Source organism: Pongo abelii, chromosome 18 (genome assembly GCF_028885655.2).
Source record: "Pongo abelii isolate AG06213 chromosome 18, NHGRI_mPonAbe1-v2.0_pri, whole genome shotgun sequence".
NCBI classification, from domain to species: Eukaryota; Metazoa; Chordata; class Mammalia; order Primates; family Hominidae; genus Pongo; species Pongo abelii.
In genome coordinates, this window is record NC_072003.2 from 1503542 (window position 1) to 1523213 (window position 19672).

Below are 19672 nucleotides of genomic sequence, written 5' to 3' on the forward strand. Positions count from 1 at the left end.
AAAAATACAACAAAATAACCCAGGCATAGTGGTGTGTGTCTGTAGTCCCAACTACTCGGGAGGCTGAGGCAGGAGAATGGTGTGAACCCAGGAGGCAGAGGTTGCAGTGAGCCGAGATCACGCCACTGCACTCCAGCCCGGGTGACAGAGCGAGATTCCGTCTCAAAAAATAAAAAAAGAAAAGAAAAGAAAGAAATAACATCCAGAAGCCAAGTGCAGTGGCTCACGTCTGTAATCCCAGCACTTTGGGAGGCCAAGGTGGGTGGATCACAAGGTCAGGAGATCGAGACCATCCTGACTAACATGGTGAAACCCTATCTCTACTAAACATACAAAAAAAAAAACAAATTAGCTGGGTGTGGTGGTGGTCGCCTGTAGTCCCAGCTACTCGGGAGGCGGAGGCAGGAGAATGGCATGAACCCAGGAGGCAGGGCTTACGGTGAGCTGAGATCGCGCCACTGCACTCCAGCCTGGGCGACAGAGCGAGAATCCGTCTCAAAAAAAGAAAAAAAAGGACTAACGTCCAGACTCAGAAAGAAATTCTGGAAGAGAGAGATTTGGGCCAGCAGAGCCTGCAGCAGCAGGGAGGCGAGCCACTTGCCGAGTTCCTGCTCGTCCAGCAGAGCCCACAGCAGCAGGCAGGTGAGCCGCTAGCCAAGTGCCCACTCGTGGATGCCCACTCACCTGACGTCACACACGGGCGGCCGCAGGTCCAGGGGGCCGTGTGCAAAGGCACAGTGCAGCCCATTCTTCACGCAGTGGCCACGTGCGTCTGTCTCGTGGATGCAGGTTCCTGTCTTGTAGTAACGCAGGTGGTACTTGCGTTCTGTGTCCCCCGTCGTCCGGTGCAGGTAGGGACACCTGGGGAGCAGAGAGGCATGCAATGCCTGGTTCTCATGGACCCAGAGGCAGCCCTAAGCTCCCTGGGTCCACACCCTGTCAGCACATAGTAAGCAGTGAATTCCCTTCCCTTCTTCCAGATTCCTGTTCTAATCAGAAGAACGGACACACTGGATGCAGCACCTGTCCCCAAATGTGGAACTGCCCAGATATACAGACCACCGCAAACCCCCAGTCAACCAGTCAAACACAGTAAGAAACACAAACCATTGCAAACCCCCAGTCAGCAAAACACAGCAGGAAACACAATGCTGAATTTTCACAAAGCTCATCCTTCCTAATGTTCCAAATAAACTTTTAAACCTGTGTGGGAATGAAAGTTCACGCCCTGCACGCAGGCTGCATCACCTTCCTGACCCGTCACAGTCACAAAGTGGGGGCCCCTCCTGCCCAGCGTCCTGCTGCTTTCAGGGACCCCAGGAGGGAGGCGGGGGAGGGAATAAGCACAGGGCCCTGGATGCGGCTTGGGAGACACGAGGGGGATGGGCAGAAAAGGAGGCAGATGGCGTGGTGGGGAGCACAGGTGAGGTAGCATCACCATCCCATGGGCCACCTGCAGGCCCAGAGCCATGCTCCTGGGGAGTCACAGGCAGCTCCTGAAGCAGGATGGGGTGCAGTGGGGAGGGGAAGGAGCTGCCAAGGCTCAAGTCATAGGCAGGCAGCAGCGACAGACACAAGGAGACGACACAAACAGCTCCGGCACTCCTGGGCGCCTCCAGGTAGGTCACTCCAGAAGGAAGCAAAGGGACGCACAGAGGACCCTGAGTCGTTAATGGTGTCGAGCCCCGGCTGGTCACGGAATCACCCTGAGTGGCCCGAGGGCCAAGACAGAGGATGACAGGGGCCGTCACTGCAGGTCCCCAAATGTAAGGACTGAAACCTTCACCTCCAGCTCCAACTGGGGAGCTCCGTGAGGGCCCCACCCACCTCGCTGTGCACAGGGCTACAGCCTGGGCACTAGGAGCTCTGGCCAGGGATGGCTGGGGACCAAGAGCGATTCAGCAACACCAGGTTTAGCCCCATCCTCTAAGGTCAAGAAACAGAGACACAGAGTTCAGAGAGGCTGACCAAGGCTCCGCTGGGCACCTACGATGTGCCACACACTGAAAGCTGAGGGTGAACAGAGGCAGAAGAAGGGGTGCCCAGCTGGCTCTCAGGGTCCCCAGGAGCCAGCCAAGCAAAAGTCAAATTACAACGCTACCCTGGTACCCAGCGATCCTGCTCCTAAGTACACATCCAAAAAACCTGGAGACAGGGTCTTCAGGAGACACCTGCACACCCATGATCACAGGAGCGTCATTTGCAAAAGCCAAGAGGCAGAAACCACCCAAGTGGGCGCCAATGGAGTCAATAAGGAAAGCGCGGGCTTCCATCCGCACGACGGGGTACGCGGGGGCTTCCATCCGCATGACGGGGTACGCGGGGGCTTCCATCCGCACGACGGGGTACGCGGGGGCTTCCATCCGCACGACGGGGTACGCGCGGGCTTCCATCCGCACGACGGGGTAAACGTGGGCTTCTATCCGCACGACGGGGTAAACGTGGGCTTCTATCCACACAATGGGGTAAACGTGGGCTTCCAGCCACACAATGGGGTATTTTTCAGCCTTAGAAGGAAAGACTGGCACACTGGCTGACATCTGTAATCCCAGCACTTCAGGGGGCAGAGATAGGAGGATTGCTTGAGGCTAGGGGTTCCAGACTAGCCTGGGCAACATGGTGAGCCCCCACCTCTACAATAAATTCAAAAATTAGCCTGGCGTGGTGGTGGACACCTGTGGTCCCAGCTACTTGGGAGGCTGAGGAGGGAGGATCGCTTAAAGCCCAAAAGGCCAAAGCTGCAGTGAGTCATGATTGTGCCACCGCACTTCAGCATGGGCAACACAGCAAGATCCTGTCTCAAAAAAAAAAAAAAAAAAAAAAAAGGAGGCAAGGAAGGGAGGGAGGGAGGGAGACGAAAGAAAGACAGGGAGGGTGGGAGGGAGTAAGGAAGGCAGGCAGCCAGCCAGCTGGGTACAGTGGCTCACGCCTGTAATCCCAGCACTTTGGAAGCCCGAGACGGGTAGATCACGAGGTCAGGAGTTCAAGACCAGCCTGGCTGGTCTACTAAAAATACAAAATTTAGCTGGGCACGATAGCAGGCGCCTATAACCCCAGCTACTCGGGAGGCTGAGGCAGAGAATTACTTGAGCCCGGAAGGCGGGGGTTGCAGTGAGCCGAGATCGCGCCACTATACTCCCGCCTGGGTGACAAGAGCAAAACTCCGTCTCAAAAAAAAACCCAGGAAACCAGAAAAAGTTTCAGGAAAATGCCTTCCTCTTATGGACATCTAGGAGGTGAGAGGGAATACCTAAGAGAAAGCACAGACCCATTGCTCACGGATGCCCAAGCAGGGGCGCACGAGCCCCCAGGGGTCGGGTGACAAACATGGTTCTCAAACTCATCCGAGACAATCAGTGAGCAGAGCCACGTGATTGCACCCAGCGCATGGGCACCGCTCTGCCTCACGCTCCAATGCCCTGGACCCACTGAGACCAGAGGATAAGAGGCATCCAGATCCTGGAGTGCAAGAAGCTGCCCCTCCCTCAGGCAGCTCTCACCTGCACCCAAGCAGGGTCCACCAGACCCCCTTAACACATTCTCGAGACTGCGAGCCACATGTATCAAAATCACCTAAGAGCCCGTGGCCCATGCGGTCCCCCCAGCTGGTGTGGACGAGGCCCGTGGATCTGCACTGCCGGCTGGTTCCCAGGGAACGTGCGAGAACCACCGGGCTTAGGAAACACGCAGTGTACACGACTCCCTTCCAGCTTAAGGACGCAGGCACAGGTGGGGGCCCAGAGCACAGCACAGAAACAGCTGGGGGTGATGGGAGGAACAGGCGTACTCCCATGCCAAGCTATATTGTTAATTTTTTCTCTTTTTGAGACAGTCTCATTGTTGCCCAGGCTGGAGTGCAGTGGCGCAATCTCGGCTCACTGCAACCTCTGCCTCCTGGGGTTAAGCGATTCTCCTGCCTTAGCCTCCCAAGTAGCTGAGATTACAGGGACCTGCCACCACGCCCAGCTAATTTTTGTATATTTAGTAGAGACAGGGTTTCACCATGTTGACCAGGCTGGTCTTGAACTCCTGACCTCAGGTGATCCGCCCACCTTGGCATCCCACAGTGCTGGGATTACAGACGTGAGCCACCGCGCCTGGCCTAAGTTTTTGTAGAGACAGAATCTTGCTGTTTCCCAGGCTGGTCCCAAACTCCTGGGCTCAAGCGATCCGCTTGCCTAGGCCTCCTAAAGTATTGGGACTGCAGGTATGAGCCACTGCGCCCAGATGCCTCTGAGTTTTAAAGACTGCTCTCGTGTCCCAGGCCGGCCCCAGGCTTTCCTCTCGCTCCCAAAGCCCAAGCTCATCATGAGATCAGTTTAAACAGCAAATCCTACACACCCTGAAGTGAGTGGAACTTTCACCTACGCCTTAGGTCCTAAGGCATTCAACATTTTAAAATTAAATATTGCAAGAGGATCTTTTAATAGAAAGATCAGACTCCTGGCCGGGCGCAGTGGCTCATGCCTGTCATTCCAGCACTTTGGGAGGCTGAGGCAGGTGGACCACCTGAGGTCAGGAGTTAGAGATCAGCCTGGCCAATATGGTGAAACCCCATCTCTACTAAAAATACTCACATACACAAAAATCAGCTGGGCATGGTGGCACACGCCTGTAATCCCAGCTATTTGGGAGGCTGAGGCAGGAGAATCACTTGAACCCGGGAGGTGGATGCTGCAGTGAGCCGAGATTGTGTCACTGCACTCCAGCCTGGGTGACAGAGGGAGACTCCGTATCAAAAAAAAAAAAAAAAAAAAGACCAGACTCCAGAGCCGCCAGATACAAGCAGCAACAGTTAATCTTAGAAATGGATACTTGGAAAAGTTTCTCCTCCCGCCAGTTACTCACAGAATGCACAGTGGAGACCCAGCTAGGCACACCCCGGACCCATCCAGACAGGAATTCTGCACCTGCCAGAGGACAGAGGCCTGGGGAGGCCCCACAGGGCAAGCGGGAAGTGTCAGGTCTGTCAGGTGACACCGCCAAACAGAGCTCTGGAAAGAAGACAGAGGCCAGGCGCAGTGGCTCATTCCTGTAATCCCAGCACTTTGGGAGGAGAGGTGGGTGGATTACTTGAGCCCAGGAGTTCAAAACCAGCAAGACCCCATCCCTACAAAAAATACAAAAATTCAGCTGGGCATGGTGGTGGGCGCCTATGGTCCCAGCTACTCTGGAGGCTGAGGTGGGAGGATCACTTGAGCTCAGGAGGTTGCGGTTGCACTGAGCCAAGATCACGCCACTGCACTCCAGCCTGGGCGACAGAGTGAGGCCCTATCAAAAAAAAGAAAAAAAAAAAAGGACAAACCTGTGTGTCAACCTGGAAAAGTTGCACCACAGGAATGGGGCGAGCCCGTTTTTTCTGCGAACAAGAGACCCAGGGTGGCTGCAGGGCCACAGTGCAGGAGCGCTCTTCTGGAGAGTGGCGGGCTGGCAGATGGCCACTGGTTCTTTGGCTACACAGCTGCAGGCCACGTGGATTTTTTTTTCCCAATGAAAATGGTCCTAGAGGCTGGGCATGGTGCTTCACGCATGTAATCCGAGGACTCTGGGAAGCCGAGGCAGGTGGATCGCTTGGGTACTCCGGAGGCTGAGGTAGGAGGATCAGCTGAGCCCAGGAGGCAGAGGTTGCAGTGAGCCAAGATCGAGCCACGGCACTCCAGCCTGGGAGACAGAGCCAGACCCTGGCTCAAAAGAAAAACCAAAAAAAAGATGGCCCCTGGAGAGGCCCGGGGTCCCGCGGGGCGCCTTTTCTATTTCTTTACCACAATCCGTTTAAAGAGAAAAGCAAGCGCCCTGCCCCTCAGCGACAGCCCGCAGCCAGGCCACGCCCACATGGGAGCTGCCCCGCCCCCACGTCCAGCACGGTTCCCACGGGGGCGGGGATTCACACGTGACCCGGGACAGCCAATCGCGGGCGCGCAGTGGAGGGGCGTGTCCCGCAGAACAAAAGGCCTTTCCCGAGCGGGGCGGGGCGGGGCCAGGATCCCGCTGATGCCCACAGGACCTGCACGGCGTGGGGTGCAACAAGGGGCGGCCACCCACCTAGGAAAGGGTGCACAGTGGGGGCACGCACGGGGGCAGGCACCGGAGGGGTTGCCCGCAGAGGATAGGGGAGGACGCCGAGAAGTGACCTTGGGGGCCATGGGATGAGGAAGAGAGAAGAGATGACAGCAGGGGCTGGAGGAGGTCACCCTCCACGGAGGGAGGGGTGACGGCAGAGGCGCCCGCAGGAGCTGGTGCCGGTGGGGCTGCCCCCAGGAGAGGCTGACAAAGGCAGCAACTGAGCAGGCAGGGGTGGAGCGAGGTGCCAGCCTGCCCTGGAAAGGAGACGCCAGCAGCGGGACGCCCTCCTGGGGTCCCAGTCCTGCTCTGCCCCACAGCTCAGCCCCAGTGCTTCCAGCCACAACCAAGAGCAACGCCTGATACGGGCTAAGGGTCTCTGCTCTCTGATACACATTCATGTGTAAAATAACAGGTTGGTAGTATCAACACCCAAAATAGAAATTTCTTTTTTTTTTTTTTTTTTGAGACGGAGTCTTGCTCTGTCGCCAAGGCTGGAGTGCAGTGGTGCGATCTTGGCTCACTGCAACCTCCGCCTCCCAGGTTTGCGCCATTCTCCTGCTTCAGCCTCCCGAGCAGCTGGGACTACAGGCGGCCGCCACCACACCCAGCTAATTTTTTTGTATTTTTAGTAGAGATGGGGTTTCACCATGTAGGATGGTCTCGATCTCCCAACCTCGTGATCCGCCTGCCTCGGCCTCCCAAAGTGCTGGGATTACGGGCGTGAGCCACCGCGCCCAGCCAAAATAAAAATTTCAAAAACCAATGAACTAAAGAAAAGGAAGGCCTTGTCCTTATTCTGAACGTTCATCTATTTACAAATTCCGAGGCAACCCTTAATGAGAACCAGAACGGGTACTTCAATAGGACAAACTGGCTATTCCCTTTGTTCAGCGATGAGAAAGTCCCACTCCCATGGAATGAAGGGTAATTACGGAGGAGAGATTCTCAGGGGAGGCAGCCTGTCAGACACTTCCTAAAGGGCCGGCTGAAGCAAGTCATTCACACGCTACAAACAAAATCTTAAATAAAATAAGGAAATGTCCTTATTATGTGCGCATATACTCAGGATGCATCCAAAACAAAACACCAAACAGGCATCTTAGCCCCACTTACCACCCTCAATTATAAACTGTAAGCCATTCAGACAGCAGGCTAGTATTTTTGTAATGATATGCAACTGCTACTTGAGCACAGCTTGAAGTGACCACCTACAGGCAGGCGCTTACTGCAGCACTGTCCATCCCTGTAGTAACTGGATACCACCCTGTGCCTAGCAGTGAGGCTGAGTCCACATCAGGACACCCAGACTCCGGAACAAAAACAGTTATGAGGCCGGGCGCGGTGGCTCACGGTGGCTCATGCCTGTAATCCCAGCACTTTTGGAGACCGAGGCTAGCGGATCACCTGAGGTCAGGAGTTCACGACCAGCCTGGCCAACATGGTGAAACCCATCTCTATTAAAAATACAAAAATTAGCCAGGCATGGTGGCACACGCCTGTAATCCCAGCTACTCAGGAGGCTGAGGTAGAATAATTGCTTGAACCCAGGAGGCAGCGGATACACAAGCCCAGATCGCACCACTGCACTCCAGTCTGGTAGATAAAGCAAGAGCGAGACTCCATCTCCAAAAAAAGAAACAATTATGAAAAGATGCTTTCTCGCCGGGTGCAGGGCTGCATACCTGTAATCCCAGCACTTTGGGAGGCTAAGGTGGGAGGACTGCTTAAGCCCAGGAGGTCGAGGCTGCAGTGGGCTGTGATGGCACCACTGCACTCCAGCCTGGGTGACAAAGCAAGACCCTGTCTCAGAAAAAAAAAAAAAAAAAAAAAGAGAGAGAAAAAGATGCTTTATCTTTATGCATTAAAAGCATCACCTGGCCAGGCGCAGTGGCCCATGCCTGTAATCCCATCACTTTGGGAGGCTGAGGTGGGCGGATCACCTGAGGTCAGGAGTTTTGAGACCAGCCTGACCAACATGGAGAAACCCTGTCTCTACTAAAAATACAAAATTAACCGGGTGTGGTGGTGCATGCCTGTAATCCCAGCTACTTGGGAGGCTGAGGCAGGAGAATCACTTGAACCCGGGAGGTGGAGGTTGCGGTGAGCCGAGATCACGCCACTGCACTCCAGCCTGGGCGACAGAGTGCTGCCAATCAGTACCCTGTATTCAACACTGGAGTGGGGTCAGACAGGCTGGGTGCTCGTCTTCACACTTCCAGGACCCCCACACCAAAGTTAGGCAGCAGTGGCCCTACTTGCAACTCAGGATCCCAGGTCTGGGCAGATAAGGGTCTTGACCAAGTGAAATCAGGGGCTGAGCCCAGACATCAACTAGACAAATACCTGCCTTTGAAAGCCCCATTTGCAGAAAACAGTGGCTCAAAAAGCAATTCAATTATGCACTTTCAGAACCACCTTGAAGTACATCACCATCCTAACCAAAATGGGCTGACTACATTATTTCAAGTTTAGGCATCAATCTGCCTTAACAACACTATGGCCGGGTGTGGTGGTTTGCACATATAATCCCTGCACTTTGGAGAGGCCAAGGCGGCAAGATCACTTGAGGCCAGGCAACACAGTGAGACTCCATCCCTACAAAAAAAGAAAAAATGAACCAAGGTGTGCGGCGGCTCACACCTGGAATCCTAGCACTCTGGGAGGCTGTGGCAGGAGGATCTCTTCAGTCCAGGAGTTAGAGACTGACACCAGCCTGGACAACGTAGCAAAACTCCATCTCTACTAAAAATACAAAAACAATTAGCCAGGCGTGGTGTAGAGAGTCTAGCCTGTGGAGTCTAGCTCCAGAGGCTGAAGTGGGAGAATCACCTGAGCCCAGGAGGTAGAGGCTGCAGTGAGCTGAGATTGTACCACTGCACTCCAGCCTGGGCAACAAGAGACTTGGTCTCAAAAAAAAAATAATAAATAAAATAAAATAAATTAGCCAGGAGTGACAGAGCACTCCTGTGGTCCCAGCTGCTCAGGAGGCTGAGGCAGAAAGATCATTTGAGCCCTGGAGGTTCAAGTTGCAGTGAGCCATGTTCATGCCCCTGCACTCCAGCCCAGGGGACAGAGCAAGACCCTGTCTCAAAAAACAAAAACAGTCGGGCGCGGAGGCTCATGCCTGTAATCCCAGCACTTTGGGAGGCTGAGGTGGGCAGATCACGAGGTCAGAAGTTCAAGACCAGCCTGACCAACATGTAGAAATCCCGTCTCTACTAAAAATACAAAAATCAGCTGGGCGTGGTGGCACGCGCCTGTAATCCCAGCTACTCGGGAGGCTGAGGCAGGAGAATCACTTGAACCTCGGAGGCGGAGGTTGCAGTGAGCCGAGATCGCGCCACTGCACTCCAGCCTGGGTGACAGAGACTTCATCTCAAAACAAAAACAAAACAAACACTATTTAACTAATGTGCAATTAAAAACCTTTCAGTATTTAAAGTTTCTAGCATCCTTAAAAAAAATTTTTTTTTTTAATTTATCCCCCAGGCTAAGCACTGTTGAAAAAACAAAGGAAAACAGACTTCACACGGGTCTCCACGCTTAAAGCAGCCTTCAACAGGAAGGTCCCTGGAGAATCAGCTCCTTCCAAAAGATCAGGGGATGAAGACTTCAAGACCGCAACTGCTGCCATCTCACCCCTAGGCAGGAATGGACCACCCTCCGCCCTCCACCCTCCACCAGCAGCCCACAGGAAGCAAGTAGAACCTGACACCACCTCCCGCCAGTCTGTGAATATGTAATCTGACTTGTATTTTCCCTGTTTTCTCATTTTGCATACTTCAAAATAAAGACATCTGTTCATAACACTATTAGGAACCTTGTAAAAAAAGAAAAAAATCAACCAAAATAAAACCTTGATTTCTTAACTTTAAAAATGCTACATAGGGGCCAGGTGTGGTGGCTCCCACCTGTAATCCCAGCACTTTGCGAGGCCAAGGAGGGAGAATCACCTGAGGTCAGGAGTTCGAGACAAGCCTCGCGAACATGGTGAAACCCCATCTCTATTAAAAATACAAAAACTTAGCCAGGCGTGGTGGCGGGTGCCTGTAATCCCAGCTATTCAGGAGGCTGAGGCAGGTCACTTAAACCTGGACAAGGCAGAGGTTGCAGTGAGCCAAGATCAAGTCACTGCACTCCAACCTGGGCGACAGAGCGAGACTCAGTCTCGATGCTACATAAATGAGCCTGCACATAAAAACTTTACTTTTTAAAAATTAAAATAAATACGTAAACATCAACAGAGGAAACATCCCAGATATACTCTACAGCGTGAATATTCTAAGCTCTCTGCGTGTAAAGCAACCGACCACTACAAAATGCTTCAAAACCTGGCCAGGCGCAATGGATCATGCCTGGAATCCCAGTACTTTGTGAGGCCAAGGAGGGAGGATCGCTGTGCCCAGGACGTTGAGACCAGACCAGGCTACAGCAAGAACCCTGTCTCTATAGAAACACAAAACAAGGCACTTGGCCAGAGGTTGGTTCTGATGCAGGAACTGTGTCAAATCAAGAGTGGGAAACAGCTAGGCACAGTGGCTCACACCTGGAATCCCAGCACTTTGGGAGGCTGAAGCAGGAGGATTGCTTGAGCCCAGAAGTTCAAGACCAGCCTGGGCAATGTAATTGCCTACAAAAACTATGCAAAATTAGCTGGCATGGCATGAGCCTGTAGTCCCAGCTACTTGGGAGGCTGAGGAGGGAAGATCACTTCAGCCTAGGAGTTGGTGGCTGCAGTGAGCCGCATCCCATCATTGCACTCCAGCCCCAGTGACAGAGCAAGACCCTGTCTCAAAAAAAAGAAAAGAAAAAAAAAAGTGGGGCCGGGCACGGTGGCTCATGCCTGTCATCCCAGCACTTTGGGAGGCCGAGGTGGGTGGATCACCTGAGGTTGGGAGTTCCAGACCAGCCTAACCAACATGGAGAAACCCTGTCTCTACTAAAAATACAAAATTAGCTGGGCGTGGTGGCACATGCCTGTAATCCCAGCTACTCAGGAGGCTGAGGCAGGAGAATCACTTGAACCTGGGAGGTGGAGGCTGCAGTGAGCCGAGATCATGCCATTGCACTCCAGCCAGGGCAACAAGAGTGAAACTCCGTCTCAAAAAACAAACAAAAAAAGGTGGGAGGTGAAGCAAAATTGGTTTGAGTCACACAAGGGTTACACCTAAAACACACATAATCCCTCGGGAACTGGCCTGAGAACAGGAAATGCCTCCCCAGCATCCCTGGTCACTAGAAAACTTCAGCGTATAATTACGACTCCCTCTGCAGGGGCCAGGTATGGACACCAAGGCGTCCGCTGAGGGTCCTGGCCGCCTCCCCGAGTGGAGGCCCCCCACCTCCGCCCACGCAGCGGCGCCCCCTCGCGGCCGCTTACTCGTCGCCGTCGGGGCACACGCCGGTGGCTTCGTTGTACTTGGAGCAGTACACGTCGGGGCTGTAGTTGAAGGTGCCGTCGCGCCTGCGGAGGGGCCTGCGGCGCCGCTGGTTGAGGAAGTGCCAGTGGAAGCAGGTGAACGGCCGGTGCTGCGCGCACTTGTGCTGTGAAAACAGGGGGCACTGCTCCGTCCTGAACTCCTTCAGGTACCTACAAACACAGACAGCGCCGCGGCTCGCTTCCGGCAGCACCTCCAGGGACTCGTGGGCGGCGTGACCCACCGGCCTCAGGCGCCTCAACCCAGGGTCGACCCGCACTCAGATTCCCGGCGGGCCCCAGGCGCTGCGCCCACCCCCATCCCGACTCCAGACGCGACCCTCACCCGACCTCGTAGCCCAGGCGCTGACCCTGGTCCCCAAGCCCAAGCGCCACCCCGGACCCTGGGCGACCCGCTGTGACCTCAGGGTCGGCAGCCGGAGCAGAGGGTCCCGGTCCCCGAGCCCAGGCGCAACCCCCAACCCCGTGGCGTTCCTCCCTCCCCAGAGGCGCGTGGACCCCAGAACCAGGTGCCATCCCAGACTCTGGGCGCCGCGCTCCGACCCCAGGCGGAGGCCGCCGAGCGCGGAGGGTCGTGGCCCCCCCAGCCCAGACGCGGCGCGGAGGCCGGGGGGCGCGGGGGCGGCGAAGGGGCGGCGGAGGCGGCGCGAGCCCCGGCGGGAGGCTCCGAGCTGCACCGGGCGCGGGCGGGGGGCCGCAGGCCGGACGGGCGCTGACCTGTAGTGGGTCGGCTTCTCCGTCTGCGGGGGGGACCCGCTCAGCGCCGCCGCCGCCGCTTTCGAAACCGACGGCATTTTCAGTCAAAACAATGCAGCGCGCATGCGCCGCGCCGGCGCCCCCGCCCCCGGATCTCCCCGCGCGCCCCCGCGGCCACGCCCCCCGCTGCCCCGCCCCCAGCCCGCCGACCCCGGCCCCGCCCCAGCCTCGCGCCCCCCGCGGCCCCGCCCCCGGCCCGCAGACCCCGCCCCAGCCCCGCGCCCCGCCCTGCCCTGCCCTGCCCTGCCCTGCGGCCCCCGGCCCGGGACGCGGGTGGGAGGGGGCCCTGCGCGGGGCCGCGCGTGGGACCCGCGATGGTCGCCCCTGCTGTGACATGACCCGACATAACCGTGTATTTTACATGAATTAATCCCAACAGTTGTATCTCAATAGAGCTGCTCTTCCACAAACGAACCAAGAGGCTGATGTCAGGGGGAGCCAGGAACTGGGCAAAAGGGCCAAGGGGTCCTGGCCTTTGTAGAAAGGAATTTGTTCCATTTCGAACCCTGACCTCAAAAACTTATACTCAGAGATTTATCTACAAAGGTAATTATCAGTTATTTTGCAAACACTTGAGGCCCCCCCTCCCCCAACAGCGCAGTAGCTGAGAAAAGGGAAAACTCTAAGTGCTCTGCGTGATTTGAAACAGTGCTTCCTAAGAATTTTTAGTGGTAGGAGGCCGGGCGCAGTGTCTCACGCCTGTAATCCCAGCACTTTGGGAGGCCGAGGCCGGCGGATCAGCTGAGTTCAGGAGTTTGACACCAGCCTGGCCAACAGTGAAACCCCGTCTCTACTAAACATACAAAAAAATTAGCGGGGTGTGGTGGCTTGCGCCTGTAATTCCAGCTACTCAGGAGGTTGAGGCAGGAGAATGGCGTGAACCCGGGAGGAGGAGGTTTAGTAGTGAGCCGAGATTGCGCCACTGCACTCCAGCCTGGGTGACAGAGTAACACCCTGTCTCAAAAAATAAAAAAAAAATTTAGTGATATGAAAAATGTGCCCATTGGCCAGGCGCGGTGGCTCACGCCTATAATCCCAGCACTTTGAGAGGCCGAGGCGGGCGGATCATAAGGTCAGAAGATCAAGACCATCCTGGCTAACACGGTGAAACCCGGTCTCTACTAAAAATACAAAAAAAAAAAAAAAAAAAAATTACCCGGGCGTGGTGGTAGGCACCTGTAGTCCCAGCTACTCAGGAGACTGAGGCAGGAGAATCACTTGAACCCAGGAGGCGGAGGTTGCAGTGAGCCGAGATCGCGCCACTGCACTCCAGCCTGGGCAACAGAGCGAGACTCCGTCTCAAAAAAAAAAAAAAAAAAAAAGAAAACAAAAAGAAAAATGTGCCCATTTAGGTTGAAAGCAAATCACTTCCTACAGATTTCTTCCAAGTATCTCAGGGTTTTTTTTTTAATATTAATACTGTAAAACAACAAAAAAAATCATTTGCTGGTAGGATAAATTTCTTTATAGGTTCACATTTTCTTTTTCTTTTGGCAGGGGGCGGGGGGGAGAAGGAGTTTTGCTCTTGTTGCCCAGAGTGGAGTGCAATGGCAGGATCTCAGCTCACTGTTGCAACCTCCGCCTCCTAGGTTCAAGGAATTCTCCTGCCTCAGCCTCCTGAGTAGCTGCGATTACAGGCATGCACCACCGCGCCCAGCTAATTTATTTTTCGTAGAGACGGGGTTTCTCCACATTAGTTAGGCTGGTCTCGAACTCCCGACCTCAGGTGATCCACCTGCCTCAGCCTCCCAAAGTGCTGGGATTACAGGCGTGAGCCACCGCGCCCAGCCAGGATCACATTTTCTTAATGAATTATCTCTACAAACATTACATTTAAATCTTAAAATGATAATGAAGAACATGATATTTTCAAGTTAATTCAAGCAGGAAAATGAAGTCAAGCAGGAAGGACAGGGCCTGCAAATTCTTCAGAGACGAATGAACAGATCTTGAAGACTCCCAGGGTGCTAGGAATGGAAAGGGAGTCTAGGGTGATGCCCAGGTCTCTGGCTTGCAGGGATACAGAACAAGGGAGAAGAAACAGGTTTGGGGGAGATGAATTCCATTTTGGAGTTTAAGGAGCCTGTGAGCTGTCCAGCAGAGGTGTCTATGGAGCCTGCTAAAGCTAGGAAATGGATCTGGGGCCTTAGGGTTTAGGAATTTGGGGATCTTTGCTGTAAAGGTATGAGTGAAGACGCCTGCTGTTCCTCCACTCCCTGGGGGCATCTTCCTTGAAGAAATCAAAGGAAACTGATGTAAGACTTAAGGATTGAAAGTATCATGTTTTTTCATGCTTTGGAAGAAATGTTCTTTTAAGTCTAGGGTGATACCAGAGTTATGTATAGTTCATCAGCTTAGATGTGACCATTTGGTTAACATCTTCCTTGAAAGAATTTTTTTTTTTTTTTTGAGTTGGTTTGGTTAACATCTTCCTTGAAAGAATTTTTTTTTTTTGAGACAGTCTCACTCTGTCGCCCAGGCTGGAGCGCAGTGGCATAATCTCAGCTCACTGCAAGCTCCGCCTCCCGGGTTCATGCCATTCTCCTGCCTCAGCCTCCTGAGTAGCTGGGACTACAGGCGCCCGCCACCATGCCCGGCTAATTTTTTGTATTTTTAGTAGAGACGGGGTTTCACCATGTTAGCCAGGATGGTCTCGATCTCCTGACCTCGTGATCCGCCTGCCTCAGCCTCCCAAAGTGCTGGGATTACAGGCATGAGCCACTGTGCCCGTTCAAGAATTTTTGTTTTAAAACAACTTCCAGCTGGGCGCAGTGGCTCACACCTGTAATCCTAACACTTTGGGAGGCCCAGGTGGGTGGATTACCTGAGGTCAGGAGTTCAAGACCAGCCTAGCCAACATGGTGAAACCCCATTTCTACTGAAAATACAAAAAAATTAGCTGGGCGCAGTGGTGCACGCCTGTAATCTCAGCTACTTGGGAGGCTGAGGCAGGAGAATTGCTTGAACCCGGGAGGCAGAGGTTGCTGTGAGCCGAGATTGCACTACCACACTCAAGCCTGGGTGACAGAGCGAGACTCCGTCTCAAAAAAAACCAAAAAAACAAAAAACAATTTCCACCTCCTGCCCAGCCATTTGTCATCTTAGGAATCGCTGCAGCTGCGTCTGTTCTAGCATGCTTACAATGGTCTCCCTCTCAAATGCTTATCTGGGGAGGTCAGTGTGCCATGTACCCTGGGGAAAATAAAAGCTATAGCCCAGTTGGGAAAACAAGACAAACACACTACAAAAATAGTTAAATACAACTGGGCGCAGTGGCTCCTGCCTGTAATCCCAGCACTTTGGGAGGCCGAGGTGGGCAGATTGCCTAAGGTCAGGAGTTCAAGCCTGGCCAACATGGTGAAACCCTGCCTCTACTAAAAATACAAAAATTAGCTGGGCGTGGTGGTGCGCCTATAATCCCAGCTACTCAGGAGGCTGGGGCAGGAGAACTGCTTGAACCCAGGAGGCGGAGGTTGCAGTGAGCCAAGACTGTACCATTGCACTCCAGCCTGGGCAACAGAGGAAGACTCCATCTCAAAAAATAATAATAAATACTAACTGTACTGAATTAACTGTTCACCTATCAACCTGCTCTGTTGCCATCCTTTGAAAACTCCAGGAGTAGGGAGGATCCGCCCACCATCCCCAGCTGGCCTTGGGTCTGTCCACGGCACAGGTATGAGGTCAGCAACTGGAAAAGCCCTCCCAGATCGCTGCCCTGGAGGCACTTGGGATCTGCTGCATGTCTCTGAAACATGTATAGGTATATATGTATGAAAACAATTGACTGGGCGCAGTGGCTCATGCCTATAATCCCAGAACTTTGGGGGGCCAAGGCGGGCAGATCACTTGAGGTCAGGAATCTGAGACCAGCCTGGCCAACATGGCGAAACCCCGTCTCTACTAAAAATACAAAAATTAGACAGGTGTGGTGGCAGGTGCCTGTAATCCCAGCTACCCTGGAGGCTGAGGCAGGAGAATCGCTTGAATCCAGGAGGTGGAGGTTGCAGTGAACCGGGATCGTGCCACTGCACTCTAGCCTAGGTGACAGAGCAAGACTCCATCTCAAAAAAAAAAGAGAAAACAATCTGGGGCCGGGCGCGGTGGCTCCCATCTGTAATCCCAGCACTGTGGGAGGCCGAGGAGGAGAGATCACTTCAAGTCAGGAGTTTGAGACGAGCCTGGCCAACAAGCCAAAACCCCGTCTCTTCTGAAAATATAAAAAGTATCCGGGTGTGGTGGCACAAGCCTGTAGTTCCAGCTACTCGGGAGGCTGAGGCAGAAGAATTGCTTGAACCCAGGAGACAAGAGGCTGCAGTGAGCCAAAATTGTGCCACTGCACTCCAGTCTGGGAGACAGAGTGAGACCCTGTCTCAAAAATAAAAAACAAAACAAAAAAAACACAAAAAATATCACTTAAGTAACCCAAAATAGTGCCCATCATTTGTGAAAAGAAATACTTACTAGTTGTATTGTACTCAGAAAATTGTTGCCTTGCTTAAAAAGTTTTGCAGAAAACTGCAAAAGTTCCTCATTTCTGGTGCCATTTGGTAATATGTATGTAGGTTTCTTTCCTCAGTTCCCACTCTGGAAAAAAAAAAAGGAAAACGAAACTTTTTTTTTTTTTTTTTTTTGAGACGGAGTCTCGCTTTGTCGTGCAGGATGGAGTGCAGTGGCGCGATCTCGGCTCACTGCAAGCTTCGCCTCCAGGGTTCACGCAGTTCTCCTGCCTCAGCCTCCCGAGTAGCTGGGACTACAGGCGCCCGCCACTACGCCCGGCTAATTTTTTGTATTTTTTAGTAGACACAGAGTTTCACCGTGTTATCCAGGATGGTCTCGATCTCCTGACCTCATGATCCGCCTGCCTCGGCCTCCCAAAGTGCTGGGATTACAGGCGTGAGCCATCGCGCCCGACCGGAAAACGAAACTTTTAAAAATAGCTGCTGGTGCAACTAACTTACGTGCTCTGGTAAACAAGAAGAGATTAAAATAAAAAACAATAACTGCTCAAATACCCCCTTTTCAAAAACTAGATGCAAAAAAAGGGAATCATCTAATCCCATATTATAAAATTAAAATTTATTTTCAATTTGTTATTGTGCAAAACTAACATGTAGAAGTGTTCTTTGCACAGGCCACAGCACGTAATACAGTTTCACACTTCTGCCAGATATTCTATCTCAGAAAGCAAATTACCTGCAAACTAACACTGGATTACAAGTGTCACCAGAAGTGCTTTGGAAACATGATTAAGTTACACAAAGACTTGGCAAATCCAACAGCATACAGTGCAACTGAAACCTTTCCTAAGGATCTGAGAAGTCTTGCCGATGGAATCCTTGGACATCAAGCGCCAGGCGAGGAGCAGTTTCCGATCTGCTGAGATTCTGTTCCCGCCTTCACGCGGATCAGCATAGCCAAGTGCCCCATCCACCAGCCAAGTCCTTCAGTGCTGAGGACCCACGCATAGCCAGGACAGTCACGGGCAAACCTGACATCAAATCCGAAGGGCGGCTGTCGGCTCCCTTCCTGCCAGCCCCAGCGGGCACCCCGTCAAGTTCTCGCTCTGTAGGCAGCTGGAGTTTCAGGCTCCTCAGAACGATCACTGGGCTCTGGCACCTCTCCCCACACCTGTCTCAACCACTGGTCCGCCTCGCTCTCCTCCCTCAGGTAGCACCAGATGATCAGCGCCACGAGGAAGCAGCTGAGGGGCAGCACCTTCCACCAGGGCCGCTGATGTCCCTTTCCCATGGAATGGCCCACCGACCAGCGGCGAGGGTTGGCTTTGCTGGAGGAAAACTCAGTGGGGCGGTCAGGATCGTCCTGTTCCTCGGCGGCAGGGTGGGCCCGATCCCGGGAACCGGGCAACGGATGAAGGCTTCGGGAAGTCCGGCCTATGAGCCTCAGCGCCCGGACGGCCCTGGAAGAGAGAGAGCAGTAAGCGCTCCGCCCGCCCGCCGGTGTCTGCCCTCGGCCCTCTGAGACCTTGAGGAGCTCACCCGGCCGCCGGGGCACACAAGACACGATTCATTGCTGCCTTGACTCCTCGTTCGACGCCGTGGCGCGCCGTGATCGCGTCACCTCCGTCGCCAGAAACCGGAAACCGGACGCCATACCAGGCCTCCGCTCACGACTACAGAACGTGGTTCCAGTAGCGCAGTGGAAATGACGTTCGGCTGCGAAGAGCTCTTTCCGTCGCAGGCCCCAGCGCCCCCGGAGAGCGCGACGGCATGCCGGGAAATGTAGTTCTCAGTCCCTTTCGAATAGGACCGAGACCCCGGTCTCTGGCCTCGAAGAGAGGCGGGCGCCGCGGAGGCGGACGTTGTCCTCAGACAGTTGTCTGAGTTTGCCTCGGAGCAGCTCTGAACCGTCATGAAGGTGCGCGGGGCCTGGTTGGGGATCCGCGCCCTCAGCCCTGCCCTGCCTGCCCTGGGCTGGGCGCCCGCACCTCTCTGCCGGCTTCCCCGAAGGCCGTGGCACCGCCCTATTTTTTTTTTTTTTTTTCCGTTTAGTTCTTTTCGTGAGACAGGAACTCGCTCTGTCGCCCAGGCTGGAGTGCAGTGGCGCGATCTCACGTCACTGCGGCCTCTGAAACCGCCTTTGCAAGAAGTATCACTGAGGAAGTTATGACGGTGGAAGAGATGAGACCTAAGGGGCTCCGTCGTGCTTCCCACCCTTAAGCTGTCCTGGTTCATTCCTGGGCGTAGGCAGAGCTAACTTTGGGAAAGATTTCAGTTCATGGTTTCACTCTGAATCAAAGTTAACAGCCCTTTCCAGAAAAGACCCCCGTCTTGCCTGAGGACCAGTCTGCCTTTGCAGGACTTATAAATCAGCTACAAAATTAGAAATTGGCCGGGCACCGTGGCTCACGCCTGTAATCCTAGCACTTTGGGAGGCCTAGGCGGGCAGATCATGAGGTCAGGAGATCGAGACCATCCTGGCTAATACGATGAAACCCTGTCTCTACTAAAAATACAAAGAATTAGCCGGGCGTGGTGGCACACGCTTGTAGTCCCAGCTACTCGGGAGGCTGAGGGAGGAGAATCGCTTGAACCTGGGAGGCAGAAGTTGCAGTGAGCTGAGATGGAGCCACTGTACTCCAGCCTGGGCAACAGAGAGAGGCTCAGTCTGAAAAAAAAAGAGTCTGAACCTCTCCAAATTGCTCCTGGGGTTAACATCACTATTGTAAAATCTAAGATTGGGCCGGGTGTGGTGGCTCACGCCTGTAATCCCAGCATTTTGGGAGGCCGAGTTGGGTGGATCATGAGGTCAGGAGTTTGAGACCAGCCTGGCCAGTATGGTGAAACCCTGTCTCTACTAAAAACACAAAAATTAGCCTGGGGTGGTGGCGCTCGCCTGTAGTTCCAGCTACTTGGGAAGCTGAAGGAGAAGAATCGCTTGAACCCTGGAGGTGGA

At 53.8% G+C, this 19672-nt stretch overlaps 2 protein-coding genes across 11 annotated transcripts in view; both read right to left on the minus strand.

Annotated features, from left to right (window-relative positions):
* Positions 1-12364, minus strand: part of UNKL (unk like zinc finger) — a 50962-nt gene extending 38598 nt beyond the window's left edge. For 4 of the 10 annotated variants that reach the window (XR_008514770.2, XR_008514769.2, XR_008514771.2 and 1 more), the window contains exons 1-3: positions 12218-12340; positions 11444-11653; positions 685-861 (exon numbers count right to left, since the gene is read on the minus strand). Coding sequence is in view for 6 of the 10 variants with exons in the window: in XM_054534458.2 (XP_054390433.1) it covers positions 685-861; positions 11444-11653; positions 12218-12294 (464 nt within the window). In the remaining 4 variants the exon portion in view is untranslated. Of the gene's footprint in view, positions 1-684; positions 862-5305; positions 5706-11443; positions 11654-12217 lie in introns of those variants that run through there. The other 6 variants (XM_024233935.3, XR_010137704.1, XM_063717158.1 and 3 more) reach the window with 6 other exon arrangements.
* A 4949-nt stretch (positions 12365-17313) lies between these two features.
* LOC100457878 (ubiquinol-cytochrome c reductase complex assembly factor 4) lies at positions 17314-18749 on the minus strand. The gene is made up of 2 exons (XM_009250285.4): positions 18256-18749; positions 17314-18176 (listed from the first exon to the last, which is right to left on the minus strand). The coding sequence occupies exons 1-2, from the start codon at positions 18285-18287 to the stop codon at positions 17810-17812; spliced, it is 399 nt and encodes a 132-aa protein (XP_009248560.1). The 5' UTR covers positions 18288-18749; the 3' UTR covers positions 17314-17809.
* Between the last annotated feature and the right edge of the window lie 923 nt (positions 18750-19672).